Source organism: Saccostrea cucullata, unplaced genomic scaffold (genome assembly GCF_032062105.1).
Source record: "Saccostrea cucullata isolate Sc308-1 unplaced genomic scaffold, CSIRO_AGI_Scuc_v1 ctg832, whole genome shotgun sequence".
NCBI lineage: Eukaryota > Metazoa > Mollusca > Bivalvia > Ostreida > Ostreidae > Saccostrea > Saccostrea cuccullata.
Window position 1 is genome coordinate 127,529 of NW_026924820.1, and position 26,406 is coordinate 153,934.

Consider the following 26,406-nt stretch of genomic DNA (forward strand, 5'->3'; position numbering starts at 1 on the left):
ATGTTATGAACCAATTAATTTAAAATGGCGGCAAAGTTTCTGAGACAAAGTTCGGTGCCTGACAAACTCGAAGAAAAGCGGTCAGCAGTGTTAGATTTCATAGAACACCAAAAAGGCCTTGATCGTAAAGTTGTTTTAGTTACAGTAAGAATAATTAAGATGTTACATTATCAGAAATTAACGTAACTTTTAGGTATTTAATAATTCTTACTTTCACTTTCGTTTTACCAGCTGTTATTCTGTTTTAGAGCGGTGGTACTACGGTCCCTCTAGAGAGTAAAACTGTCAGATTCATTGATAACTTTAGCGTGGGATCTAGAGGTGCCTCTTCTACCGAGTATCCTTTGAAACGTAAACTTTAAATACCCCCCCCCCCATTTTTAAAAATTAAATTTTTACTTTCTGTTTCCTATAACAGGTTGGGACCAATCGCCCAAATGGGATATAATAGTCTGTTTGGGATATAATATCCCAAGTGGGCTATATATTTACAGTGCAAAAATTGGAAATTTTTATTTTGGCAGTTAATATCATAAATCCGCATCAAAACACTTAAAAAGGAATAACTTTTGGTAAGCAAGTTTTTCTGCAACCCTACAGTTTGTAAGATTGATCCCCAAGAAGTTAAGGAACTTCCGAGGGATCAATCTCCTAAGCAATGGGCATACAGAAAAACTTGTCAACCTAAAATTATTCCTTTATAAGTGTCCTAATGCGGATTTATGATATTTATAGCTAAAATAAAAATTTTCAATTTTTGCACTGTAAATTTATAGCCCATTTGGGATATTATATCCCAAACGGACTATTATATCCCATTTGGGCGACTGGTCCCAACCTGTATAACGGTGAAACAGAACCCTGGATGTTTTACACAGTCATCAAACATGTCATGTAAGAAGTCCTAATTTTATAGCTAAAAGATGTTAAATTCGGAAAAGAAATTAATACTTGAGAAATAATGAAAAATAAAAATATTTGGACACTTTAGCAAGTCCTGTTTATGAAAGTGGAGTAGATATAATTATATAAAATACATGGTTACTGTCTCGAAATATCGCTTATATTTCAAGACAGTTATCATGTATTTTGTTTATCCTGCAACATATTCTTTGCATTTGAACATCCAAAACTAGCTATTTTGGACAGATTTCATGGATTTAGGCACATATCTCTGCCATTGAAACTATGACCCCATGGCGTAAACATTGCAATATATTTACATTTGCAAACGTTTTCCTTTATATAACACTACTGAAAGCAATGTGTATCTATAACTATATAAATACAGGTATGAGGTCAAGAGGTAATAGATGTGCGTATGGATAAACGTTCGACGTAATTTCTCTGTGACGTCATATAAAGGGTCAGTGGATTACATACATATCGTTGGGTTTGAAAAATAACATATTTCACACGTTAAAAGTTACAATAAGGCAAATATAAAGTATGAATAAGTCACAAATGTAAATAAAAGTAATAAGGTATCATTTTAAAACATCTATCGGGCTATAAATACGGGTTGGTACGAGATTAAATTCATCATAAAAGCCTTCGGGCTTTATGGAATTTAATCTCGTGACCAACCCGTATTTATATCCCAATAGATGTTTTAAAATGATACCTTATTTCTTAAATACATTACATCACAATGCTGTTAGAAAGTCGGAATACATGCACTAGGATTTATTAGGGTGACCGGATAAAGCTTTGGTTTATTAGGTTACCTTTAATTATTAGGTCAATGCAAGTGGTATTTGCAGGATAAATAAAAAAGCTATGTTTCTCAGATTGAGAAAACTGTGTAAGAAGTGCTTTATTTTTTCTCACCAAAGTATTAAAAATTGCAAAAAATATTTTCCTTGTCATTTCTTCAGATATTTCCTTAAGGAAGGATATGCAGTTATATTTCTCCACAGAAACAGATCTTTGAAGCCATTTTTACGTCATTTCTCAGGGTACAATTTTCTCGACTTATTACAGCTAGACAATGACAATCCAAACTCCGACGTGAAAGGTAACCTCTTAATTTAGTTTGAACTGGATATCAAAAGAAGTTGTAAATTACTAAATAATGACCCCAGGGTCAGGGGTTAATTTGGCATTCTATCATGTCTATAAAACACATAGTGAAAAGGCATACATACTTAAAACATTTTTCTTCTCTCCCCCTGTATATTGTGCAGACAAACAAAGTGTTTGGTTCTAATCTAATCCTCAAGGCCAATTTTTAGCTGGGTTTATTGCTCCAAGAGCAATTGCCGGCTTATGTGATCCTGTTCAAGACAGGATGTTAACCCCATAGTCGCCATTTTAAAGTTACGTGTAAAAATATAGTTCTTACTCTCAACCACTTTTGAGATAATACAAATGCTAAATAAAGCAACAAAAATAAAACGAAGTTTTATCTAAATAAATTAACAAGTTTAGTTTCTTTGAAAACTTCAGTCTTAAATCAAAGATCATAGTTCATTATTGTAAGGATTTTTGATAATCAGTGTTACATTTATCTTAGTTCTCTACACATACGAAGAAAAGCAGGAGAGGGAACCAGACTGGCCTGTTTGTTTATTTTCAGTTGCAGTACCAGATTAATTCTGATTCTGACAAAATCGGACCGTGGTATTAGGATAGATACTCTCTGTCATTGTCTTATCATTTATATTGATAGATTTAAAATGATTTTTTCGTCAGAATTTTAAATTTGATATTCTTTTTTTATCTGTTAATACAATATAAACGTCATGGAGAAATTCATAATGATTTTACTCTGTAAATGAGCCCGGCTCTCTGTACTTCTGAGTACTTTGATTGTAGCTTGCTAGACATGTTGGGCTATTTTTATGAGAAGTAAAACCTATATTTCTGTACTCACTATAAATGTAAATTTATAGATAACTGGTTTCCATTTCTATGCAAACTTGAAAGAAACCACGATTTTCTTGATTTAACAATGTTAAAACTTTTCACTTATACCTGTAGTCAAACCAGAATACCAGGAGAGACTTGTGTGTGTTTTACGTGACTATCAACAAGTCCAGAAGGAAGGCACGCTGCTGATGGTGGAATTCCAGACCCTGTCTGATTATTTACACCTGCTACAGGTGTGTTCTACCTGTCTGCAGAGTCTGGGGAGGTCAGCAATGTTATACCTGGCGGCCGCTGTGGCAGACTTCTATATCCCCAAAGATCAAATGGTCAGTGTCAAAGATCAAATGGTCAGTGTCTTGTTAACCTCTACATCCCCAAAGATCAAATGGTCAATGTTTTGTTAACTTCCACATCCCCAAAGATCAAATGGTCAGTGTCTTGTTAACTTCTACATCCCCCAAAGATCAAATGGTCAGTGTCTTGTTATAAATGGTCAGTGTCTTGTTAACTTCTACATCCCCAAAGATCAAATGGTCAGTGTCTTGTTAACTTCTACATCCCCAAAGATCAAATGGTGAGTGTTTCTACATCCCCAAAGATCAAATGGTCAGTGTCTTGTTATCTTCAACATCTCCAAAGATCAAATGGTCAGTGATTTTTCTACAATTTTTAAAAGGGGCCTGTGTGTCCGTCTTTTAAACAATTTTTCAAAACGCTACTCCTCCTACAATTTTGTGATTTCAATATTACCTGGCACACAAAACTACACTAAGATACAAGAATAGTGCATCGGTTTTTAATTTTGATGAACGGTGTTGCCATGGTTAATATATAGAATTTTCTGTGAAATTCATTTATTAAATTTACTCCTTCTACAGTTTTGGTCTGATTTTTAACGTGGCACACAAAGATACACTAAGAAATAGAATAGTGCATCGGTTTTTAATTTCGAGGAACGGTGTTGCCATGGTTTAAAAATAGAATTTTCTGTGAAATTCCTTTAAAATGCTATATTACAGTTTTAGTTTGATTTCAAAATAAGTTGGCACACAAGTAGACTAAACAAAGATACATAAAATAGTGCAATGGTTTTTGATAAGTACAAACCAGTTAGTTGGAGAGAAGACTCTTGGTTAAAGATCAAATGGTCAGTGTCTTGTTAACTTCTACATCCCCAAAGATCAAATGGTCAGTGTCTTGTTAACTTCTACATCCCCAAAGATCAAATGGTCAGTGTCTTGTTATCTTCAACATCTCCAAAGATCAAATGGTCAGTGATTTTTCTACAATTTTTAAAGGGGCCTGGGCCTTTTCAATTGGGAAAAATTGTCGACATTTGTGTCAAATTGGGAAAAACAATAAGATTGTAATTAACCTTCAAATTGACAAGTAAAATAATATATATAAGTAAATGTAATATCATTTATTAAATTTATTTTCTACAAAATTTTTCAACAAAATGGAAACAGTTCCTCATTTTTAATTTTCTTTCATTTTTGTTCTTTGATTGTCCTATATTCCATTTTCGCCATAATGGTAGACATAACTGAGAAAAAATTATTCCTGATTTCTCGTTATTGCTCGCATTGGAGATGGAATAATCTTGACACGATTTACAAGCATGTATTGCTGTGTTTCTCTGCTATGCTAGTATCTACAGGATGAAGAAACAGTTTAATTTTCGTGAAATCAAGGAAGCTTGTTGTAGAACTACTAGTACTTGCAATTTACAAATAAAGCTACGTTTAACCGATTCACATGCATATTAAATTTCTTACGATGTATTGAAACACAAGTTTGACATCCACATGATCGATGTTTTTATTTAAGTCTTGCAAACACACAAATAAACTGCTGTTTTTCGCCATTATTTTAAGCGTCCGAATGACCAAAAACATTAGCGTTCCATTTTAGATAAGTCGTACATAAAAAATTCAATACATGTATAACCAAAACAATACGTTTTGATTTTGGGAAAAAAGCAGTTGAAAATTGGGAAAAAATCGCTAATTTTTGAGAGGGGAAAGGGCCGATATTCGGACCTAAATTGAGTGTAGAAAAATCACTGAATGGTCAATGCTTTGTTAACTTCTACATCCCTAAAGATCATATGGTCAGTGTCTTGTTAACTTCTAAATCCCCAAAGATCAAATGGTCAGTGTCAAAGATCAAATGGTCAGTGTCTTGTTAACTTCTACATCCCAAAAGATCAAATGGTCAGTGTTTTATTAACTTCTACATCCCCAAAGATCAAATGGTCAGTGTCTTGTTAACTTCTACATCCCCAAAGATCAAATGGTCAGTGTCTTGTTAACTTCTACATCCCCAAAGATCAAATGGTCAGTGTCTTGTTAACTTCTACATCCCAAAAGATCAAATGGTCAGTGTCTCGTTATAAATGGTCAATGTCTTGTTACATACATTAAATACAGTCTGAGCATCAATGTAATTTATAAAGACTCAGGATGATGTGTTTTGACAGTCTGTTTTCAGTTTTATCTTGTCTTCAGATTATCCCTTGATGTTAAATTATTTATGTTTATGTTTATAGTCAGAACATAAAATCATTTGTTAGTTATATCAATGCATATATTGTAACAGCTGGAACATTAATCTGTTGTAATTACAGCCAGAACATAAAATCCAGTCCTCAGATGGTCCTTTACAGCTCTCCCTTCAACTCGTGCCAAAGATGTTGGAGCCCTTGGTGAAGGAGTGGGTACCCCAGGCCTATGTTGTGTCATTTAAGGTAAGGAATAATTCCTGTACCACAGGCTTATGTTGTATCATTTAAGGTTAGGAGTAATTACAGAAATCTGTCAAGACTGACGACCAACCATTAAATCCCAGGGTTTGTGCATGATGTGTTTGGTATCATTCAAAATATGTATGAAAATACATGTAATTTCATTTATAAAAGTTGAATTTACCCTCTGGTGCTAAATGGAACAGCGTTATAGCAGCATGGTGACCTAATGTGTTTCTCCATAGAGAAACGATCAGTCGTATTTTAGAGCTGCTAGTAGAATAGGAATAGAGTCCTTGTTGCCATGAATGATGCAGAATAATCTCCTCGGGCTCAAAATGTTGTTTGAAATATAAAAGTCTTGGCTAACGCCTCGGCTTTTATCTTTCACAGGTCTAGACCACTAGATTTTCTGACATCAGCATAAATTTGCATGTAAATTAGCTATCTGTTTACTTTACCCACTGATGAATGAGTCGCAATGCATTGTGGGCTACTACAAGTACTCAGCTGTGTTGAAAATAAAGGGAACTTGAATTGTCCCTTGGAAACTTATTTTCAATTCTTTTTTGAGATTTGTGAAAGAAATATTTAAAATGATGTATAATCTTTCATTTCTATGCTCACATTTACAAAATTTGCTTTATAAAGCCTTTTATCAACTTAGAATACATCGGCCTTAACCATTGTTGAAAGAGACGTAGACCTGTGCTACATGTATCGTGTCGATAAAACATTGAGTTTTTTTCATGTGATATACATGTACATAGTTTTAGCAGGTAGTATATAAGTTTTTGGTTTTAGACAGCAGGAGAAGGTGTGCAATTATTTTTTAACCCCTCAATACTATTTTATGTACATGCAAACGTCAAAGCGTCTGTACGGCAACTATTAATCATCAAAAACAACTCCAATATTAAATGTGAGCATGGAGCAATGCCTTTAGAATATAATCTTTCAATTTTGGTCTTATAAAGTGATAAAGAAGCTCTACAGAAAACCACGTGTCGCCATTGAATCGTAAACACGTAGTAGAGTGTCATGCTTTGGGACTCATTCACTTGATTGGAGAACGGGTGTGACGTCACATCGTCACGTGTTGAAAATCGCCTTCTATATAAGGTAGTGATCTCGACTGTTTCAAACAACATTTCTCGACCTTGGAGGTTATTCTGCAATATTCCCCCAAAAACGTAGACTTTACTTCTTAAATATATATATGCTACACTATAATTAATGGTTGCATATATCTTCCAGCTTGAAACAAACAAGGATATTTTGGTTTCCAAATCTCTTCAGGCCCTAGAAAAATATCAGCATCAGGTAATTATGTTAACTAAACAAATATCAACTCAAATTCATGTTTCAATTTGAAACTTATTTTAATATCAAGAAATAAGATATAAGAATGCATTTCCTTCATAGTGAGAAGTGGCAAAAAATATTTTCGCTGCAATGGGAGTTTATCACTGATTAAAATAATTCTATTTGACAGTTGGTGGTGGCCAATCTATTGGACACGAGGAAGAAGGAGGTCAAACTGGTTACCAGGGATACCTGTCTGGACATTACCATGACAACCCATGAACTCTCTCAAGGTCAAGAGATTGAGGAAAAAATTGTGAAGGAACTTAAAAGTCTCCATTCAGCATTCTGTTCCCATGATGAACAGACTTGATGAGAACATTAAATAGAGGATTAGGAGCTTATTTATTTCTATCGGTTGTATAGTATGAATGTTAATCTCATTTGTTTTAGCTGGACTGAGCTTTTTTTAAGATTGGAGTTCTGTGATACTTCTGTATGACGTAAGTTCAATATAATTTCAATACAATTGAGACTAAATTCCAAGACAATTTTATAGGCTCAATTATTGTTATCGTAATATTACGTTAGAAATAATAATTTCTTAGAATGTTGCATTTTTAACCAGTATTGCTCACATGTTCAGTTGTACATCATATGTTATGGAGCATTCCGCTTTATACTGCAACATTTATCTCAGTTACATGTAAATCTAATGAATATTATAAATTTGTGAACAGAAATACCATTAATGAACAAACTTGTCTGTTTAGTTTATATTGTATGAAATAATTAATGAGCAAACCTGTCTGTAGAGTTTACATTGTATGAAATACCATTAATGAACAAACTTGTCTGTAAAGTTTATATTCTACTGAAATAGTTAATGAGCAAACCTGGAAGAGTGTCTGAAAAAGTGGTACTTTTCTTGTACTGACATACATGTCAAGACAAACTAGGTTTACATCAGTATTAAAATACAAAGCAGTTAACAAGATAAGGTTTTTATGTTTTACTTCATATTTTGTTTGTATTTTGATATATACATGTACATGTATATTGTTTATTAAGATGTCTTTACAAAAGAAAAGCTATGAAATCTTTTGTAATCCTTTTTTTTTTTTCCAATGGTGAAATCTGATTTTCTTGTTGTCTTGTATTGAAAGGTTACAATAACTAAACCCCATTCCACATTAAAAATGTTAAAAACAACTCCTCATCATCACTAGTAAGTAATTTAAGTCACTGCAAGTTAAAGTCGAAGTGATCAGAAGCATTAAGTAGATTATGTTACTGTAAGTTAAAATCGAAATGTTCAAATTGATTTCTGAATTCCCTGTAAGTTAAAGTCAAACTATTCAAATTGATTTCTGAATTCACTAAGTTTAAATCGAACAGTTCAAATTGATTCCTGAATTCACTGTTAGTCAATGTCAAATATTCGAATTGATTTCTAATTTCACTGTAAGTTGAAGTCAAACTATTTGAATTGATTTCTGAATTCACTCTGAATTCACTGTAAGTTAAAGTCAAACTGTTAAAATTGATTCCTGAATTCAACGTAAGTGTAAGTCAAACTGTTCAAATTGATTTCTGAATTCACTGTAAGTTAAAATCGAAATGTTCAAATTAATTTCTGAATTCACTGCAAGTTAAAGTCAAACTGTTCAAATTGATTTCTGAATTCCTCAGCGTGACTCTCCTCTTCGTCTCGCCGGAGTTTACACACCTTCCAGTCAACTCTCTCTGGCATGTTCAACAGATGGACGCTGGCAAGGACCTCTCTAATTAAAAAAAAAAATTCATTTTAATAAATGAATGGAGCAGGTTAAACTCCTGAGCTGAGAAATGTTGTTTTGAAATATAAAAGCTGAGCTAAACATTTGAGATCATTTACTGCAAGAATTTTTTCTATTCCATTAATAGCTCTTAAATGAGACTGACTGATTTGAATCACTTTAAACATATCCATGGTATTCCAGATGTCAGTGTACATGGACAAGATACCTGCGTGAATGCATCGAATGACCTATTATTTCCAATAAGACATTATTATCCCTTGTATGGCTGTTTAAGTATTTTATCTGGAAAGACCCTTACCTGCCAAACTGGAGTGGGAAATTTTTAGAAATTCGATGTAGTAACTTTTCTCCAGTTGGAAGTTCTGCGTAAAAGTAAGGAGCACCTACTGGCACAATCTAAAACAAGGAACGAGTAATGATTAACAGAGTAGCTTAATTCATCTTATCGAAGAAAATTATATGGGACTAGACCTGTTTAAGATCAGAGTGTTTGGGACTATACCTCAGGATCTTGAAACAAGCTTAGACTTAAGTAAGATTTTAAATCGCCTATAAAATATTCATTAATTTCAAAATTTGCAGATAATAACACCTCTGTGAAATAATTGTAAAAAACATTTTAATTTTGTTCTGCTTGACATCTACAGCATTTTGTTATGAAATAAAAGATTCTTACTTAAGTTTAAGATGTTTCACAATCCTGGGGCCTGTTTAAGATCTGTTTTGGACTATACCTGTTTAAGATCTGAGTGTTTGGGACTTTACCTGTTTAAGATCTGAGTGTTTGGGACTTTACCTGTTTAAGATCTGAGTGTTTGGGACTTTACCTGTTTCAGATCTGAGTGTTTGGGACTTTACCTGTTTAAGATCTGAGTGTTTGGGACTTTACCTGTTTAAGATCTGAGTGTTTGGGACTTTATCTGTTTAAGATCTGAGTGTTTGGGACTTTTCCTTTTTAAGATCTGAGTGTTTGGGACGTTACCTGTTTCAGATCTGAGTGTTGTGCACTTTACCTGTTTTAGATCTGAGTGTTTCGGAATTTCATCAAGGTTGATTGATTCTGACTCGGCACACTCTAGGAAACTGTCCTTGGCTTCTTGTTTAAGGTCATCAGGAAATGGAACAGCCTGTAAAATTGTCAGACTAATAACAGAATTCATTAAGCCTTGTATCTTAATGGAAACAACTACATTCTTCAATCTGAGAATGACAATGTTTATCTTTCTGTAAAAAGAAGCAAGTTATTTGAAGGAAAAATAAGAAATTCAATTTGAAACATACAGTCAATTGAGGGTAAAATTAAAAAGAAAAGGGGTGGGTCTTAAAATTACTTCAACATATCCATGGTGATTCAGATACTGAAGTTCAGCTGTTTTACTCTGCTTAATAATATTGCAGGAGGAAGTTTATACGTTCACATAAAAACTACGCAAGTACTATAAAAGACTACCTGAATCTGCAAATGCTGTGTCTTGTAGTTTCTCTCGAAAAAGATGACACTTCTGTTGGTCTGTTTGTAAAACTTAGTTAGTGCTTTTTTGTACCAGAATTTGACTTAAGGAAAACAGCAACTTTATATACAAGAGGCCCATGGGCCACATCACTCACCTGAGAAGCTTTGACCATTCTGTTCTTTACCAGATTTCCCCCTTGTAATACATAATGCATTCCCACCCTACCCCACTGATCATAATTTAGACATTTTGAAATCTACACTACCCCAGGATCCTTCCATGTGTACATAAGTTCCAGCTTTTCTGGCCCAGTGGTTCTTGAGAAGAAGATTTTCAAAGATTTTTCCTATATATTTCTATGTAAAACTTTGATTACAAATTGTGGCCCCACCCTTCCCCTGGGGCAGTTTAGAATCTACACTACCCCAGGATGCTTCCACATAAGTTTCAGCTTTTCTGGCCCAGTGGTTCTTGAGAAAAAGATTTACCGGGTACAAAGTTTTTTTTTCTCTATATTTCTATGTAAAATTTTGATTCCCAATTGTGGCCCCGCCCTTCCCCGTGGGGTCATGATTTGAAAAATTTAGAATCTACACTATACAAGGATGCTTCCACATAAGTTTCAGCTTTTCTGGCCCAGTGGTTCTTGAGAAGATGATTTTCAAAGATTTTTCCTATATATTTTTTATGTAAAATTTTGATTCCCTATTGTGGCCCCGCCCTTCCCCCGGGGGTCATGATTTGAACAATTTAGAATCTGCACTACCCCTGGATGCTTCCACATTAGTTTCAGCTTTTCTGACCCAGTTGTTCTTGAGAAGCAGATTTTCAAAAATTTTTTCCTATATATTTCTATAATGTAAAACTTTGATTCCCAATTTTGGCCCCGCCCTTCCCCTGGGGGTCATGATTTTTACAATTTAAAATCTACACTACTCCAGAATGCTTCCACATAAGTTTCAGCTTTTCTGGCCCAGTGGTTCTTTGGAAGAAGATTTTCAAAGATGTTTCCTATATATTTTATGTAAAACTTTGATTCCCCATTGTGGCCCCGCCCTTCCCCGGGGGTCATGATTTTTACAATTTGGAATCTACACTACCCTAGGATGCTTCCACATAAGTTTCAGCTTTTCTGACTCAGTGGTTCTTGAGAAGAAGATTTTTTAATGACCCCACCCTATTTTTGTCTTTTCTTGATTATCTCCCCTTGTGAGGGGACTTGGCCCTTTATTTTAATAATTTAAATTCCCCTTCACCCAAGGATGCTTTGTACCAAGTTTGGTCAAAATTGGCCCATTGGTTCTTGAGAAGAAGTCCAAAATGTGAAAAGTTTACAGACGGACAGCTAGACAGACAGACGGAGGACGGATGGACAACGGGCCAAATGTGATCAGAAATGCTCACTTGAGCCTTCGGCTCAGGTGAGCTAACAACATTCAGAAAATTATACTTAATCCAGAAGCCAGCCATAGGAAACAAGGGCCACAATACTCAGTCTGTGTCCCCCTCTCCTCTGGAACAAAGATTGTGAACACTATTTTTAAGTAAAATTACCATTTCTACTTTCGCTTTAACGTAGCTAGTGTTAATTAAAGGATACTTGTCGATTTCTTCTCTGACATCATCGGGAGCGAGAACCATAGACTGATGATGACCAATGGGTAAAATGAGGGCGTGGTCTGGAACTAAACCTCCCTTAGCCAAGGCCAAGTAACACTAGAAAAACAAAGTAAGTGGTGACAAAATTGTTCTTAACAAAACAAATTGTAGTTTAATTCATAGATGGATCTAGAAGGGGGTCTGAAGGTCTCCCTTAGAATTTGCAGTAATTTAAATATTTATACTTATTCAACTAAAAGCAACCTTAGGTCCCCCCTTGACAAAAAAGCAAGTCTGCGTTAAGTTGGTACGAAAAGTTATTGATACGAAGCTTTTGAACCCCCCCCCTCTCTCTGTGTCAAGAAATTTCTGGGTTGGATTTTTTTTGACTGGGGTGTATACTGTATAGCAAGCCTATAGCAGGACAGCAAATCTGCAGATCACTGGACAATAAAATATGGAATGGTCATCACATTCAATTTTTAAGACCAGTAAGCTACGGATTTGCAGTTATCAAAAAAGTTGTTTACAAAAAAAACAATGTGCAAGTGAAACTAACTGAAGAAATTTTTTCAGTTAGACTTACTGGAAGTAAAAACTGTGACAATGTTCAAGTTTGATACTTTAGTTGTAACATTTTGACAAACCAGATGTCCACAAGGGACTACAGTAAAGGCCATCTGTATCAATATCTCATCTCATTCTTACCTCTGTTCCTACACTGACCACTAAATGTTTCTCAACCTCTGGAGACCCCAGGCAGAACCAACATGGCCCTGAAGGTCGGGCTGTAAAGTATAATGTCATACAGTGTATGATTGAATTATTTTTGACCTAATATACTAATTATCAAATCATTACTATTATCATCATTTTCACCTATACAGCATAATAAATTATAGTCTTCTGGAATTTACTATGTGTAAAATCATTCATCAAGTCTCTCATTCATATTCACAGTGTTGAATGCTCATTGGTTGAGTTGGGAGTGTGAAAGGTCAAAGGTGTTTATGTCAGAATGGGTGATGCTTGAAGGTGTATGATTGATGGATATTTTAGAGTGAGAAGTTTGTGAGAGGTTTTACCAGTTTGGCACCAAATGTGCATGATTGGTGCCAAATACCCTCACAGGGATTCTGTGATTCAGAAACTTTATCTATCCAGACTCTTTATCTATCCAGACACTTTATCTATCCAGACACTTTATCTATCCAGACACTTTATCTATCCAGACACCATTGTGAGGAAGGGAATCCATATCATATAAGCATACATTACAAACCCACATTGAAATGCTTGGGAAGAAGTGAAAACAAGAAACTTAAAAATAGCAAGAGCATGTTTTTTGTGTTGTCTACGTGATACATGTACATGTGTACTTTAATTTTATATGATGTATAAGATGCAGTGTTTATATACTATGATAAGTGTACATTATTTCTTTATTTGCCCTGACTTTGAAGTGACTAAGAATAAATCCGACAGTAATCTTACGATGTTTTTTATGAGATCCTGGTTCCCGTTTTTCTTCTCTCGGCCTCTTTTTCCCTTTATCTGGGGATTTTGTATCACCAAAGAAAAACTGTTGTGCTGATTCCTCCTACAATAATAATAGCTTCATCTACTCAAATACAGTCAGGTGTAACACAGAAAGGTCAATACAGAACAATGAACACAAGACCATCTTAAGGTAGGATTCTTCTCACATTTCTTGTATTTAAAAATTAATGAAATTTTCACAGAATCAAGAGGACAATATCACTAAGTGATGGTATCAGTGAGATTAAATTTAACCATTTAATATCAGAGGCAAGGTCAGGTCAAGGTCATTACCTTTTTCCTGGACATTAAGAATAAAAAATTACTGTTTCCAATCATGCGATCCCTACTTATAATTCAAAAGATGGAATGTTTTCCTTTTTGCATGAAAAGATACTACCATATAGGGCCTATAAGATGATATTACCTAATTGACATGGATTATTTAAATAAAATGGATATTTGCTAATCCGAATTTCCTCTACTTTTCTTAAATTTTTAGGATTTATTAGTTATTTTTATATGCTTCCTATATTTAACTTTTTCTAATTTCCACATATAGTAAAGTTGTACATAAATGTACAAAATGATACAAAAACTAAAAGTTTTGATCATTTACTAAGAGAGAAATAAAACTTTTTAGCTCACCTTAGCCGAAGGCTCAAGTGAGCTTTTCTGATCACATTTTGTCTGGCGTCCGTCTAGCTGTCCGTCTGTCCGTAAACTTTTCACATTTTCGACTTCTTCTCAAAAACCGCTGGGCCAATTTCAACCAAACTTGCCACAAAGCATCCTTGGGTGAAGGGGAATCAATTTCGTTCAAATGAAGGGCCACGCCCTTATTCAAGGGGAGATAACTGAGAATTAGTGAAAATTTGGTGGTATTTTCTTCTCAAGAACCACTGTGCCAATGGGGAAACATCCTCTGGTAGTGTAGATTCAAGTTTGTTCAAATCATGTCCCCCGTGGGTAGGGCGGGGCCACAATGGTTGACCAAAGTTTTACATAGAAATATATAGGAAAATTCTTTAAAAATATTCTTCTCAAGAATGACAAAGCCATAATTCATCATATTTATATGGAAGCATGTTCAGGTAGTGCAGATTCAAGTTTGTTCAAATCATGACCCCCTGGGGTAGGGCGGGGCCAAAATGGCCGACCAAAGTTTTACATAGAAATATATAGGAAAATTCTTTAAATATCTTCTTCTCAAGAATGACAAAGCCATAATTCATCATATTTATATGGAAGCATGCTCAAGTAGTGTAGATTCAAGTTTGTTCAAATCATGACCCCGAGGGTAGGGCCGGCCAAAATGGCCGACCAAAGTTTTACATAGAAATATGTAGGAAAATGACAAAGCCATAATTCATCATATTTATATGGAAGCATTTAGTGTAGATTAAGTTTGTTCAAATCATGACCCCTGGGGGTAGGGTGGGGCCAAAATTTTACGCAGATATATAGGAAAATACTTTAAAAATCTTCTTCTCAAAAATGACAAAGCCATAATTCATCATATTTATATGGAAGCATGCTCAGGTAGTGTAGTTTCAAGTTTGTTCAAATCATGACCCCCTGGGGTAGGGTGGGGCCAAAATGGCCGACCAAAGTTTTACATAGAAATATATAGGAAAATTCTTTAAAAATCTTCTTCTCAAGAATGACAAAGCCATAATTCATCATATTTATATGGAAGCATGCTCAAGTAGTGTAGATTCAAGTTTGTTCAAATCATGACCCCCGGGGTAGGACGGGGCCAAAATGGCCGACCAAAGTTTTTAAAGAAATATATAGGAAAATTCTTTAAAAATCATTTTCTAAAAAATAGCAAATGCATGATTGGTCATGGGACTACTTTTGGATTTAAACTTTACAATAAAAAGCGATTTTCTACTTTTTCCTACCCTTAGTGCTCAGGTGAGCGATGTGGCCCATGGGCCTCTTGTTATGGATTTTTAGCTCAAATCTCTACTTAGATTTGAAGCATTTAAAAGCCAACATAGTTCTAGTATGTGTGAAAAATCTTATTTAATTGATATACCCTAAAACCTTGAAAATAAGACTGATTTAATAATAAGCCGGTTTTGAAAATAAGCCACCTATTTCTTGCATTGAAAATTACTCGAAAATAAGCCAGTTTTGAAAATAAGCCGGTCATGACAATGCCATTTAGGTTTGACGATTTCCTCGTCTCAAAAAATGACGAGTGAAAACTTTGACGATTTTTTTTACTGTGCAAAATAAAAAATGAGTTATCTTTCTTTAATTCATTGAAGCTTTACCAATTTTTGCATACGACATAATACGAAGGAGTACGAGTATCGACGACATAGTACGAACTAAGTCTGTAGCTACTAATGAACTTCTGTAAAATAACTAATAAAGGGTAGTTTTTAAAGTTAATTTTTTTTTACCAGTAAGCATGTTACGCTGGCCAAAAAAAACTTCATCGCGGAACCAGCTAACATGGTGAATTTTTTTCATGAAATTGTCAGAAACAATAATTATCTCATCCAGACATGTACAAGCTAACGATGTGTTTAAAGTTGTAATAATTAAATAAGTAAATGGATAAAAGGAAGGTTTTGTTTGTAAAGTATTTAACTGTCGAGTAATACTGCCCGAGGCAAGAAACCTGCTGATCGGCAGGGCTTGGTAATAATTACATTTCAATGTACTGTATAATTGAGTTGTTTAAATATGTGTTTGTTTGACTAATTTATCAAGTGATTCAAATGCAAGCAGATATCTTATACATTTAATTTTTGTATATTATTTTTACTTTTTTAAAACAAGTTTATATTTCATGTAAATTTATATGCTGTATACAATGAAATTATCTTTTCGGGATCGGCATTCTTGGACGATTGATTACACCATAGACCTAAAGAACGTACACCGGGGAACGCCAATGAATAAAAAAATTGACGAGAGAATACTTCATATGACGAGCTAAAGTCATTCGTCAATGTTTCCTCCTCGTCAAACTTTCCACGTTTACAGTATTTTTTCTACACGCAAGATACTGAACACAGTATTATTGTAAAAATTTTATTTTATTATAAACATTTCATGACATTCATGATTTTTTAATTTTAGATCGAACAAGTAGTTCTTATTCTATCGATTACACTTTATTCAATGATTGTATTGAACAGAAACCATGATTATGCTCTCGTCTCTTACCAGTTTTTTGCATTGATAATAAGCCGCAATTTGAAAATAAGCCGGTTTTGAAAATAAGCCCCCATTTTCTTACCAAAACTTAAAATAAGCCGCGGCTTATTTTCAAGATTTTAGGGTATTTTGAAACTTTAGTCCCTTATAATTAATTTAACTTACCCGGTACATTTGAAAATTTCGTCTAGTCTTTGATTGCGTAAAAATTATAACTAAATTCGATGTTCTATAATAATTTTGAGAGGCAGACAAGAAGATATTTTCATATGCCACCATTCCGCCAAAAATATAGTCACTGCTAGTTTTCAAACGAAGTTTATCATTTCTATTTAAAGTTGTATAATTGTGATGAGGAAAGAAAAATGAGGCCTTTTAAATCTCATACATTTAAATATATAAGAAATATCAACAAATGTATGTCACGATTGTGACAATGATGCAGATCGTTTTATATAGATTTCATGTTACCCTGTACATTGATTTGATACTATGATTTGTAAATCTTATAACGGTTAAAGTTCTTATTATAACTTACTGTACTTACATATTTTGTAGGGCATGATCCTATTGTTATCGTATTATCATCCTGGACTAATAACTATACTGTAATAAGCTGAATTAGTTGTATTTATCGTTTCAAACTCTGTAACTTTATTTATAGAAACCGCCATCATGATGATTATTTTGTGGAATGTCACGCCCGATTTTAATTGTAATTTTCTGTATACTAAGCATATTTATCGAAATTTAATACTTAGGGGATATTGTCATTTTGTATAAATGTTTTATATTATGATTGTCATATTTTTATGTTGATTATCTATTGTTATTGTTAAACATATTTTGACAATGATTATTGCCGGTGGCTGCCGGTGACTGCCGGTGGTAAAGGAGATCTGCCGGTCGTCCCTAGGGAAGCGCGTGGGTCTCCGGGGGGACTGTCGAGAGCTATAAAAGCAGGGGATAAGAACTGCCGGTGGGACTCGGCATTTAGATTTTGAGGTTAGCGGTTGTTTATTTGATTCTTAGCATTTTTCATTAGGAATTTAGTAATTTTTTAATTAATTCATCGATTTTCTTATAGTGAATACGGGTTAATCTCGTTTCACTATTAATTGCTAGTATTTATCGTAGGACGTTTATATTGGGTTAATCTCGATATTAAACGATTAAATAATTTTGTTACGGTTTGACTGAAAGTGAGTCTTGAAGTCTTTCCGTGTAAATAATTGTTTATCTTTGATCGATTTTAGGAATTCAGTCAATTTAAAGTAATAATCTAGTTGCATTTATTGGAATATCCAAGCAGGAATTAAGGCTAGGAGTTGATATAGAAATTATAGAGATAAATTTCTTGCTTTAAATAGCTTTTATAGATTGTGTAGATTCTTTCAGAAATACTTTGGTTATTCTAAGGTATTTCTATAGTATTTAATATTCACTAATCGGGTCATTCTCGTTTAGTGCGCCCCCCCCCTTTTATCGTATTAACGTAATACGAAGGTTGTGTTAGTGTAGTAATTCATTGTGAATTTGGGTGATTCCCGACTTCCATTGAATTTTATTGTAATTGAATATTAATTAATACATATTGTGACTTTTATTTATTGAATAAATTTGTAAACTTTAAATAAGGCTTATCATTTAACTTCCCCGTAGTTATTTACGAGTCCAAACACAGGTTATTCTTGTGTTATTATAGGAGATCTTTATTTACGGGTAATTCTCGTTAATCATCAAAGTACTACATGGGTTATTCCCGCGTAGGTAATTAAAGTACTTGTGCGTGAGATCCAAGCAGCTCAGGTCCGTTACATTTGGTGGCAGCGGTGGGATCTGCCAAGTACATCGGTGGATCCAGAGATACGTAACCCAGAACCAGTGTTGAGAAAAATCCATGCATAGGTACTATACCAGATCCAAGACTAGGATGGAGCCATCCCTTAATCCCGGACATTCCAGAGGACAATCCACAGATGAGGAACTCCTCATAGATTTATCGCCGTCCGTTAAATAGATCACTCCGAGGGGAACAGAGCAAGTCCAGCAATGACAACTCTACACAAGAAGAAAATGACTCAGATACTCAGGCTAGAATATCAACGCCTACACGCAAAATAAGAAGATCCACAAGGACTCTACGTCAGAGAAGGGAGATAATCCCTACAGACACAGAACTGTCAGAACCTCTGACACAGTCAACACGGAATAATTCTGTCACAGATTCTATGACGCTAATGATGGAGCAGATGTCCCAGACAATGAAAGCCATGCAGAATATGATGGAAGTAACTACCGAAACTCTCAGGCTAGTGAACAAAGGACATACTACAAACAGCAAGCTGAAGCCTAGAATATCGAGAATCGACTCAAACAACAACAAGTCGGAGACAGAAAATAAGGAAAGCAATCACGAGGAATCAAATGAAGATTCAGAACAGTCTGAAAATGAGCAATCTGTCAACTCAATTGCCACAAAGGATTTGTTTGAGTCGAAGAAATCAGATAGCCACAAGCTTGACTGTAAGCTTCCGCCTTACACAGGTTCCGAGAAATGGAGAGTTTGGCTGAATCGGTTTGAGTCCGTAGCCGAGTTAGCCAAGTGGACTGATAAAGAGAAGTTACAACAGATATTACCAAGAATACAGGGAATTGCAGCTGATTTTGTTTTTGGTCAGCTGAAGAAGGAGGCTATTGGGAACTATGAGACGTTGGTTGCAGAAATAGAATCCAGATTCGGAACTCTAGAGAATAAGAGAGTGTACAAAACTCAATTCAACAACAAAAGGCAAAGAAAAGATGAAAGTCTTGAAGAGTATGCTGCTGACATTAAGCGTCTTTATGACTGGGCTCACCCAAGTAGAGATGCCAGCACCAGACAGGAAGACCTGATTTCAAAATTTTTGCAAGGTTTATGGGATTCAAAGGCACGGCAGTACATTGAATTACACAAAGAACCATCAACAATTGAAGAGGCAGTACAGCAGGTAGCTGCTTATATGTCAGTCACCTCTAATATGACCACAAATGAAGAGAGACACCCTATCAGGCAGGCTAAGCCTTACGGAAAGGGAGACGATCGTTATACTGGGAAGGGAAATGCAAATTCCATGAAGATGACAAAGGGGAATTGCTTCATATGCAACATGCCCGGACATTTCGCCCGAGAGTGCCCGGATAGGAATTTTCACAGGACAGAGAAATCACAGTACAGGAAACATCCTGAGAAAACTATGTCATCATCTCTACCAAGTAAAGATGACCAGCCAGAGCCAAACCAAAGCCAAGCTACAAGTACCATGTCACCTGATGCACCAGAATTTCAACAAAGTCAACTAGAACTGTCCAATAGGGACAAATACCCCCGCTGGGTTTTTCAGAGTAGGTGCCAATTCAGAAATATTTTATGGATCTAGTAAGAGGTGTTCACTATTGTCTAATAAAGTGCTCCGCCACAGCATGATACGCCAATCAAATATTGTTCAAGAATCATAACTTGGTTAGGGTGCAAGAAAATCAAGTATCCTTGATTAACAGATTGACACAGATTTCAATGATTTATTTTCCATTTCTTATCAGGTTTAAAATATTTTACATACATCTCTAGGAGACTTACAGTGTAGGGATTAATTAAAACAAATAATACATACATCATATAATTCTAAACTGGCTGTGTTAGAGCTTAACAAATATCCATCTGCAGCTTTAAATTGTTTATTGCATATTTTATGAAATAATGGAAATGCTACAGTCTAATAAAAAAAAATCAAAAATTAATAATTATTCTTTAGACTATAAAATTCTAAGTGAGACATGACTGCAATTTGTTGCAAATATATAAAATTTGAAATGTATTTTTTTTTCAATGAACACATGTATAATAAATTTTAATTATATTATACAATACTAATTCAGTTTTAATCAGTTTTAATCATACACTAAAACATCAATTTGTTTTAATTACATTACACCAATTGAAAGATCTTTATCTGAACTACAGCCATCAAGAACTCTTAATTAACACAAGCAACTATAAGGCCATTTCCTTTTGCTCAACTCCCAAGAGATGAATTAAGATAATACTGCATGATGCTCTTGCCAGTTAACTCCCGACAATGAACTCATTAATTTCTCTCTAATTTGACATGCACATTTCTGCTATCAAAAATTCTCCTTGACCAGTGCTTGATAATTATGCCCATGGGACAAACTGAATTCCTCTCAAATCATTAACATTTTTTACAGAATTTGCTGTAAAGTATATGATGAAAAAATAAGTTTTTACTTAATTTAGCATTTTTTAATATGGATACAACTATATTTTTACATTTTTTAGGATTATGAAATTTAAAATTTTAAAGACTTAGTTTTTTTAAAAAAATCACTTAAATTAAAGGTCACAGTGACCTTGAAATAGTTCGTGACACACCGTCTACCCAAGATGCATAAATTGTCCAAGTTTGATGATTGTAAGTCTAATAGTTTTCTAGTTATGAGCCAAACAAAATCACAAAATTAAAAAGGAAAAACGCCTTTAAAATGCAGAAAAATCATCCAATCATGATAAAAATCCCAGGTGCACACCTTCATATGGTGAATAATAAGTGTATAAATTTTCAGACAAATCCATCCAACAGTTTCTGAGAAATGGTCCGGACAAAATCTTGTCTACAGACAGACGGACAGACGGACAGACGGACATGGTGATTCCAATATACCCCCCTAAACTTCGTTTGCGGGGGTATAACAATCAACATGGAATGGACACTCGAATAACGATTGCGGAGACAAACAGGAGAAACTTTTAAACTAGAAGGGGTCAGCTCCGGAGGCCAAGAGAAGACCCAAAGTAACAAAGGCCAAAATGACTGTAAAATTTTAATCGAACCTAATTTAAGTGGAAATTTAGATGAATCAGGGGAGGAAATTGAAAACCAGGGGAAATTCCAGCCTTACGTCAGGGACGTTTCAAGGGAAGAGGAACTGAGTGCTCAGAGGGAGTACATAAGGAGACAGCTCCTCAAGGCGGATGGAATTTACGTTCAGGGAACGATTCAAGGGATAAAAGTGGAGTTCACAGCAGACACAGGGGCTGCAAGAACTATCTTATCCGACAAAATATTTTGGAGACTCCCCGGGAACAGAAGACCAGAGCTAAAGGAATCTTCAAGCCTTGTAGCGGTCAATGGAGATCCACTTCAAGTCTTAGGGAAGGCTGAATTTGCAGTGCAGTTAGGAAATCTAGAATTTCAAAGGGAGATAACTGTTGCGGGAATAGAAGATGAATGCCTCTTAGGTATGGACATCTTGTTGGGCCTGCAGTTATCAAATTGAATGACAGTTTCATTTCCATGAATGGCTGTAAAATACCTTTCACAAAAGCGAGTCGAATTCAAGATGGTGCTGGAAGATTCGTGTACATGACTTTTGACAATGGCTAGCAGACCTGCGTTGAAGTCTTCAGTAAAGAAAATTAGTTAGAATGTGGTGTAAGTATGGTCAGAGTTTAGATATATGCATTTTTTAAAATTTTGTCTTTATTTTTGTATATTAAAAGAAAAATTTCTAACAATTAAGTATGTTAGTATTGGGAAACAGAGGAGATAATGACTTTGTCTAGTGTACATTTTTAACGTTAATTTATTATTGATGGAGAAATATATTGAATTATATAGACGAATATTGTTGTTTTTTTAATCTTAAGAATTTGGTGAGGACACCAAAGTTTTTAAGAGGGGGAAAATGTCACGATTGTGACAATGATGCAGATCGTTTTATATAGATTTCATGTTACCCTGTACATTGATTTGATACTATGATTTGTAGATCGTATAAACGGTTAAATTTCTTATTATGATTTACTGTACTTACATATTTGTAGGGCATGATCCTATTGTTATCGTATTATCATCCTGGACTAATAACTATACTGTAATAAGCTGAATTAGTTGTATTTATCGTTTCAAACTCTGTAACTTTATTTATAGAAACCGCCATCATGATGATTATTTTGTGGAATGTCACGCCCGATTTTAATTGTAATTTTCTGTATACTAAGCATATTTATCGAAATTTAATACTTAGGGGATATTGTCATTTTGTATAAATGTTTTATATTATGATTGTCATATTTTTATGTTGATTATTTATTGTTATTGTTAAACATATTTTGACAATGATTATTGCCGGTGGCTGCCGGTGACTGCCGGTGGTACCGGAGATCTGCCGGTCGTCCCTAGGGAAGCGCGTGGGTCTCCGGGGGGACTGTCGAGAGCTATAAAAGCAGGGGATAAGAACTGCCGGTGGGACTCGGCATTTAGATTTTGAGGTTAGCGGTTGTTTATTTGATTCTTAGCATTTTTCATTAGGAATTTAGTAATTTTTGAATTAATTCATCGATTTTCTTATAGTGAATACGGGTTAATCTCGTTTCACTATTAATTGCTAGTATTTATCGTAGGACGTTTATATTGGGTTAATCTCGATATTAAACGATTAAATAATTTTGTTACGGTTTGACTGAAAGTGAGTCTTGAAGTCTTTCCGTGTAAATAATTGTTTATCTTTGATCGATTTTAGGAATTCAGTCAATTTAAAGTAATAATCTAGTTGCATTTATTGGAATATCCAAGCAGGAATTAAGGCTAGGAGTTGATATAGAAATTATAGAGATAAATTTCTTGCTTTAAATAGCTTTTATAGATTGTGTAGATTCTTTCAGAAATACTTTGGTTATTCTAAGGTATTTCTATAGTATTTAATATTCACTAATCGGGTCATTCTCGTTTAGTGCGCCCCCCCCCGTTTTATCGTATTAACGTAATACGAAGGTTGTGTTAGTGTAGTAATTCATTGTGAATTTGGGTGATTCCCGACTTCCATTGAATTTTATTGTAATTGAATATTAATTAATACATATTGTGACTTTAATTTATTGAATAAATTTGTAAACTTTAAATAAGGCTTATCATTTAACTTCCCCGTAGTTATTTACGAGTCCAAACACAGGTTATTCTTGTGTTATTATAGGAGATCTTTATTTACGGGTAATTCTCGTTAATCATCAAAGTACTACATGGGTTATTCCCGCGTAGGTAATTAAAGTACTTGTGCGTGAGATCCAAGCAGCTCAGGTCCGTTACATGTACTTTAAATATTCCATCTAGTCAGAAACCAGAGAAGAATCCTACCTTAATCTAATGATTGGAGACACGTAGAATGACTCTGTATACCTTGACAAGCTTTTCCATTGATTCTTTACTGTAAGGACACTCTGTAACGTCAGGGGGCTGCCTTGTTAATTCAGCTTCCTCCATATTACACATTGGTGTTATATTAAAGGCATACAGATACTGAAATCAAGGACACATTGGTGTTATATTAAAGGCATACAAATACTGAAATCAAGGACACATTGGTGTTATATTAAAGGCATACAGATTCTGAAATCAAGGACACATTGGTGTTATATTAAAGGCATACAGATTCTGAAATCAAGGACACACTGGTGTTATATTAAAGGCATACAGATTCTGAAATCAAGGACACATTGGTGTTATATTAAAGGCATACAGATTCTGAAATCAAGGACACACTGGTGTTATATTAAAGGCATACAGATTCTGAAATCAAGGACACATTGGTGTTATATTAAAGGCATACAGATACTGAAATCAAGGACACATTAGTGTTACTGTAAATCACTTTTTATTCGCGAGAACTTTATTTTCGCGTAATTACACGAGACAGTGTGCTCGCGAAAATTAAATTCTCGCGTATAATAGCATTTCTTAAGATTATATAGAGCAATAACCACAATTCGTGAAAATTTTGTCTCGCTAATCAAGAGTCAATGACTATCTCGCGAAAATAATGTGTCGCGAAAATATAGTGATCTACAGTATATTAAAGGCATACAGATACTGAAATCAAGGACAAAATACTGAGATATGGAAATCAGCAGGCACTCTGACGGACCTAGGCCCAAATGCTTTAGCATTGAAAGAAATCAAAATGTATTTATGAAATGAAGTATACTAAAGAAAATGGAATAAAACCAGAATTAAAAATATATTACCCAATACTTCTAGAAAATGATTTAAAAAATATGACAGGATTATGTACCTTTTTCTTTTGAGAGTTATTAACTTTGGCAAGGGAGATAAATCTTGTAACGTGCTTCTCTTTCTCAGCCAAAACCTTGTGGTTTCTAAATTTAAAGATGAGTACATATGTTAACTTGAATTCACAATATTTGATATTAAAATAGAAATGAATACAAGCTTCTAATTAACAGAGGAGCAGTCTCTAGAATCACCTGTATGGCTGTCTCTCATAAAACACGTCCTGACAAGCACAGAAGTGATAGCGCGGCTTCAGCAGTACGGCTAGATGTGAGATCAGGCTGGATCCACCACTCTCTGTGTCAGCTTCCTGTTAGGAATTAACACTGCAATTAACTTCATACAGAAATCAACATCAGAAATGAAAGATTATAAAACTCTTTTTCAAACTGTTATCAATTAGCCATTTAGACTGTTATCAGAAATCCAATTTAAAACATGTAAAAGGTGTTTAATATTACAGAAACATCTTGTCCCAGCAAGGGGGAAATGAAAGGGTGCTGCATCTGCATTTAAATCTCTTCATGTGTGCCCCATGAGTGCATTCCTGGATGCATCATTTGTAAAATTTATTATTTTTTTTTATCAAACAGCAAGACTCTGTCAATGTTTGTGTCCATCCAAGTGATATCTTAATTTTCTAACCATATCAAAAGTGTATTTATTATTTTAATGGAATTATTTACCAAAAAGTGAACTTGCTGGGATTTTTGTAAATCATTTACCACATCAGAAGTGTATTTGCTGGGATTATTTACCACACTAGAAGCATATTTGCTGGGATTTTTGTAAATTATTTACCACATCAGAAGTGTATTTGCTGAGATTATTTACCACACTAGAAGCGTATTTGCTGGGATTTTTGGGCCACTGTGAAGTCAGTAAGATATCGACTCCCCGGAACTTTGTGTCGCTTTCTATGGGTAACAGGAGGGTAGATACATCCTCACTGGTGAAGTGGCCCATGTCTGACCTCTCCCCCTCCACCCCACTCAGGTAGGCCAAGGAGAGTCCAGAACTGCCCGTAAAAGTCCCCCTCCTTCCTGTAACACACAATAATAACACAGAATATATCAACATAAAACTCAGGTAGGCCAAAGAGAGTCCAGAACTGCTGGTAAAAGCCCCCCTCTGTCCTGTAACAACTTAGAAGATATCAACATAAAACCAGACATGCTATAAAAAAAGGTACTCATCCATAGGCTAAATCTTTCTCAGTCATTAAAAACTTTCATGGATTGTTGATGGTTTGCAGTTAAAATGTCATTAATCTATATAAATGCAAATACTGACAAAAGGTGGTACAAACATTAAAAAAAATTCCTACCCAAATATGTCACATTATCACACAGTTCTAGGCCATCTTTGTTGTTCTGGTATACATCTGAGAGAGATGCATCACAAGGTCCCAGTATTAATGTAGGAATGGGTACTGTAACATACGATTATATACATGGACTGGGTAAGATGTTTTACACAAGCTTATATTTCATTTTAACATCACTTGGTTTATCAACTTTTAATTAAATTTGCTTAACTTTTTTCAACTTTATTTTACTTTCATTTGTTCTCTAGTTTACTTTGCCTTGATTTGTTCTCAAGTTTACTTTGCCTTGATTTGTTCTCAAGTTTACTTTGCCTTGATTTGTTCTCAAGTTTACTTTGTCCTGATTTGTTCTCAAGTTTACTTTGTCCTGATTTGTTCTCAAGTTTACTTTGCCTTGATTTGTTCTCAAGTTTACTTTGTCCTGATTTGTTCTCATCTTTACTTTGCCATGATTTGT

General features: G+C 34.6%; 2 protein-coding genes across 2 annotated transcripts in view; one reads left to right on the top strand and one right to left on the bottom strand.

Moving 5' to 3' along the window:
• Positions 1-8,026, top strand: LOC134267380 (phosphopantothenate--cysteine ligase-like). Its single transcript, XM_062749599.1, has 7 exons — positions 1-144; positions 249-337; positions 1,878-2,017; positions 2,983-3,197; positions 5,501-5,620; positions 6,875-6,940; positions 7,113-8,026. Exons 1-7 carry the CDS (start codon positions 25-27, stop codon positions 7,293-7,295), a joined length of 933 nt encoding a protein of 310 aa, XP_062605583.1. The 5' UTR covers positions 1-24; the 3' UTR covers positions 7,296-8,026.
• The window catches only part of LOC134267378 (CWF19-like protein 1), a 23,195-nt gene continuing 4,810 nt past the window's right edge, over positions 8,022-26,406 (bottom strand). The window contains exons 4-15 of the mRNA XM_062749597.1: positions 25,950-26,054; positions 25,457-25,665; positions 24,817-24,932; positions 24,624-24,708; positions 23,732-23,851; positions 13,272-13,377; positions 12,486-12,565; positions 11,776-11,894; positions 10,175-10,265; positions 9,738-9,851; positions 9,023-9,120; positions 8,022-8,706 (exon numbers count right to left, since the gene is read on the bottom strand). Coding sequence (XP_062605581.1) covers positions 8,565-8,706; positions 9,023-9,120; positions 9,738-9,851; positions 10,175-10,265; positions 11,776-11,894; positions 12,486-12,565; positions 13,272-13,377; positions 23,732-23,851; positions 24,624-24,708; positions 24,817-24,932; positions 25,457-25,665; positions 25,950-26,054 — 1,385 coding nt within the window. The 3' untranslated portion in view covers positions 8,022-8,564. The remainder of the gene's footprint in view (positions 8,707-9,022; positions 9,121-9,737; positions 9,852-10,174; positions 10,266-11,775; positions 11,895-12,485; positions 12,566-13,271; positions 13,378-23,731; positions 23,852-24,623; positions 24,709-24,816; positions 24,933-25,456; positions 25,666-25,949; positions 26,055-26,406) is intronic.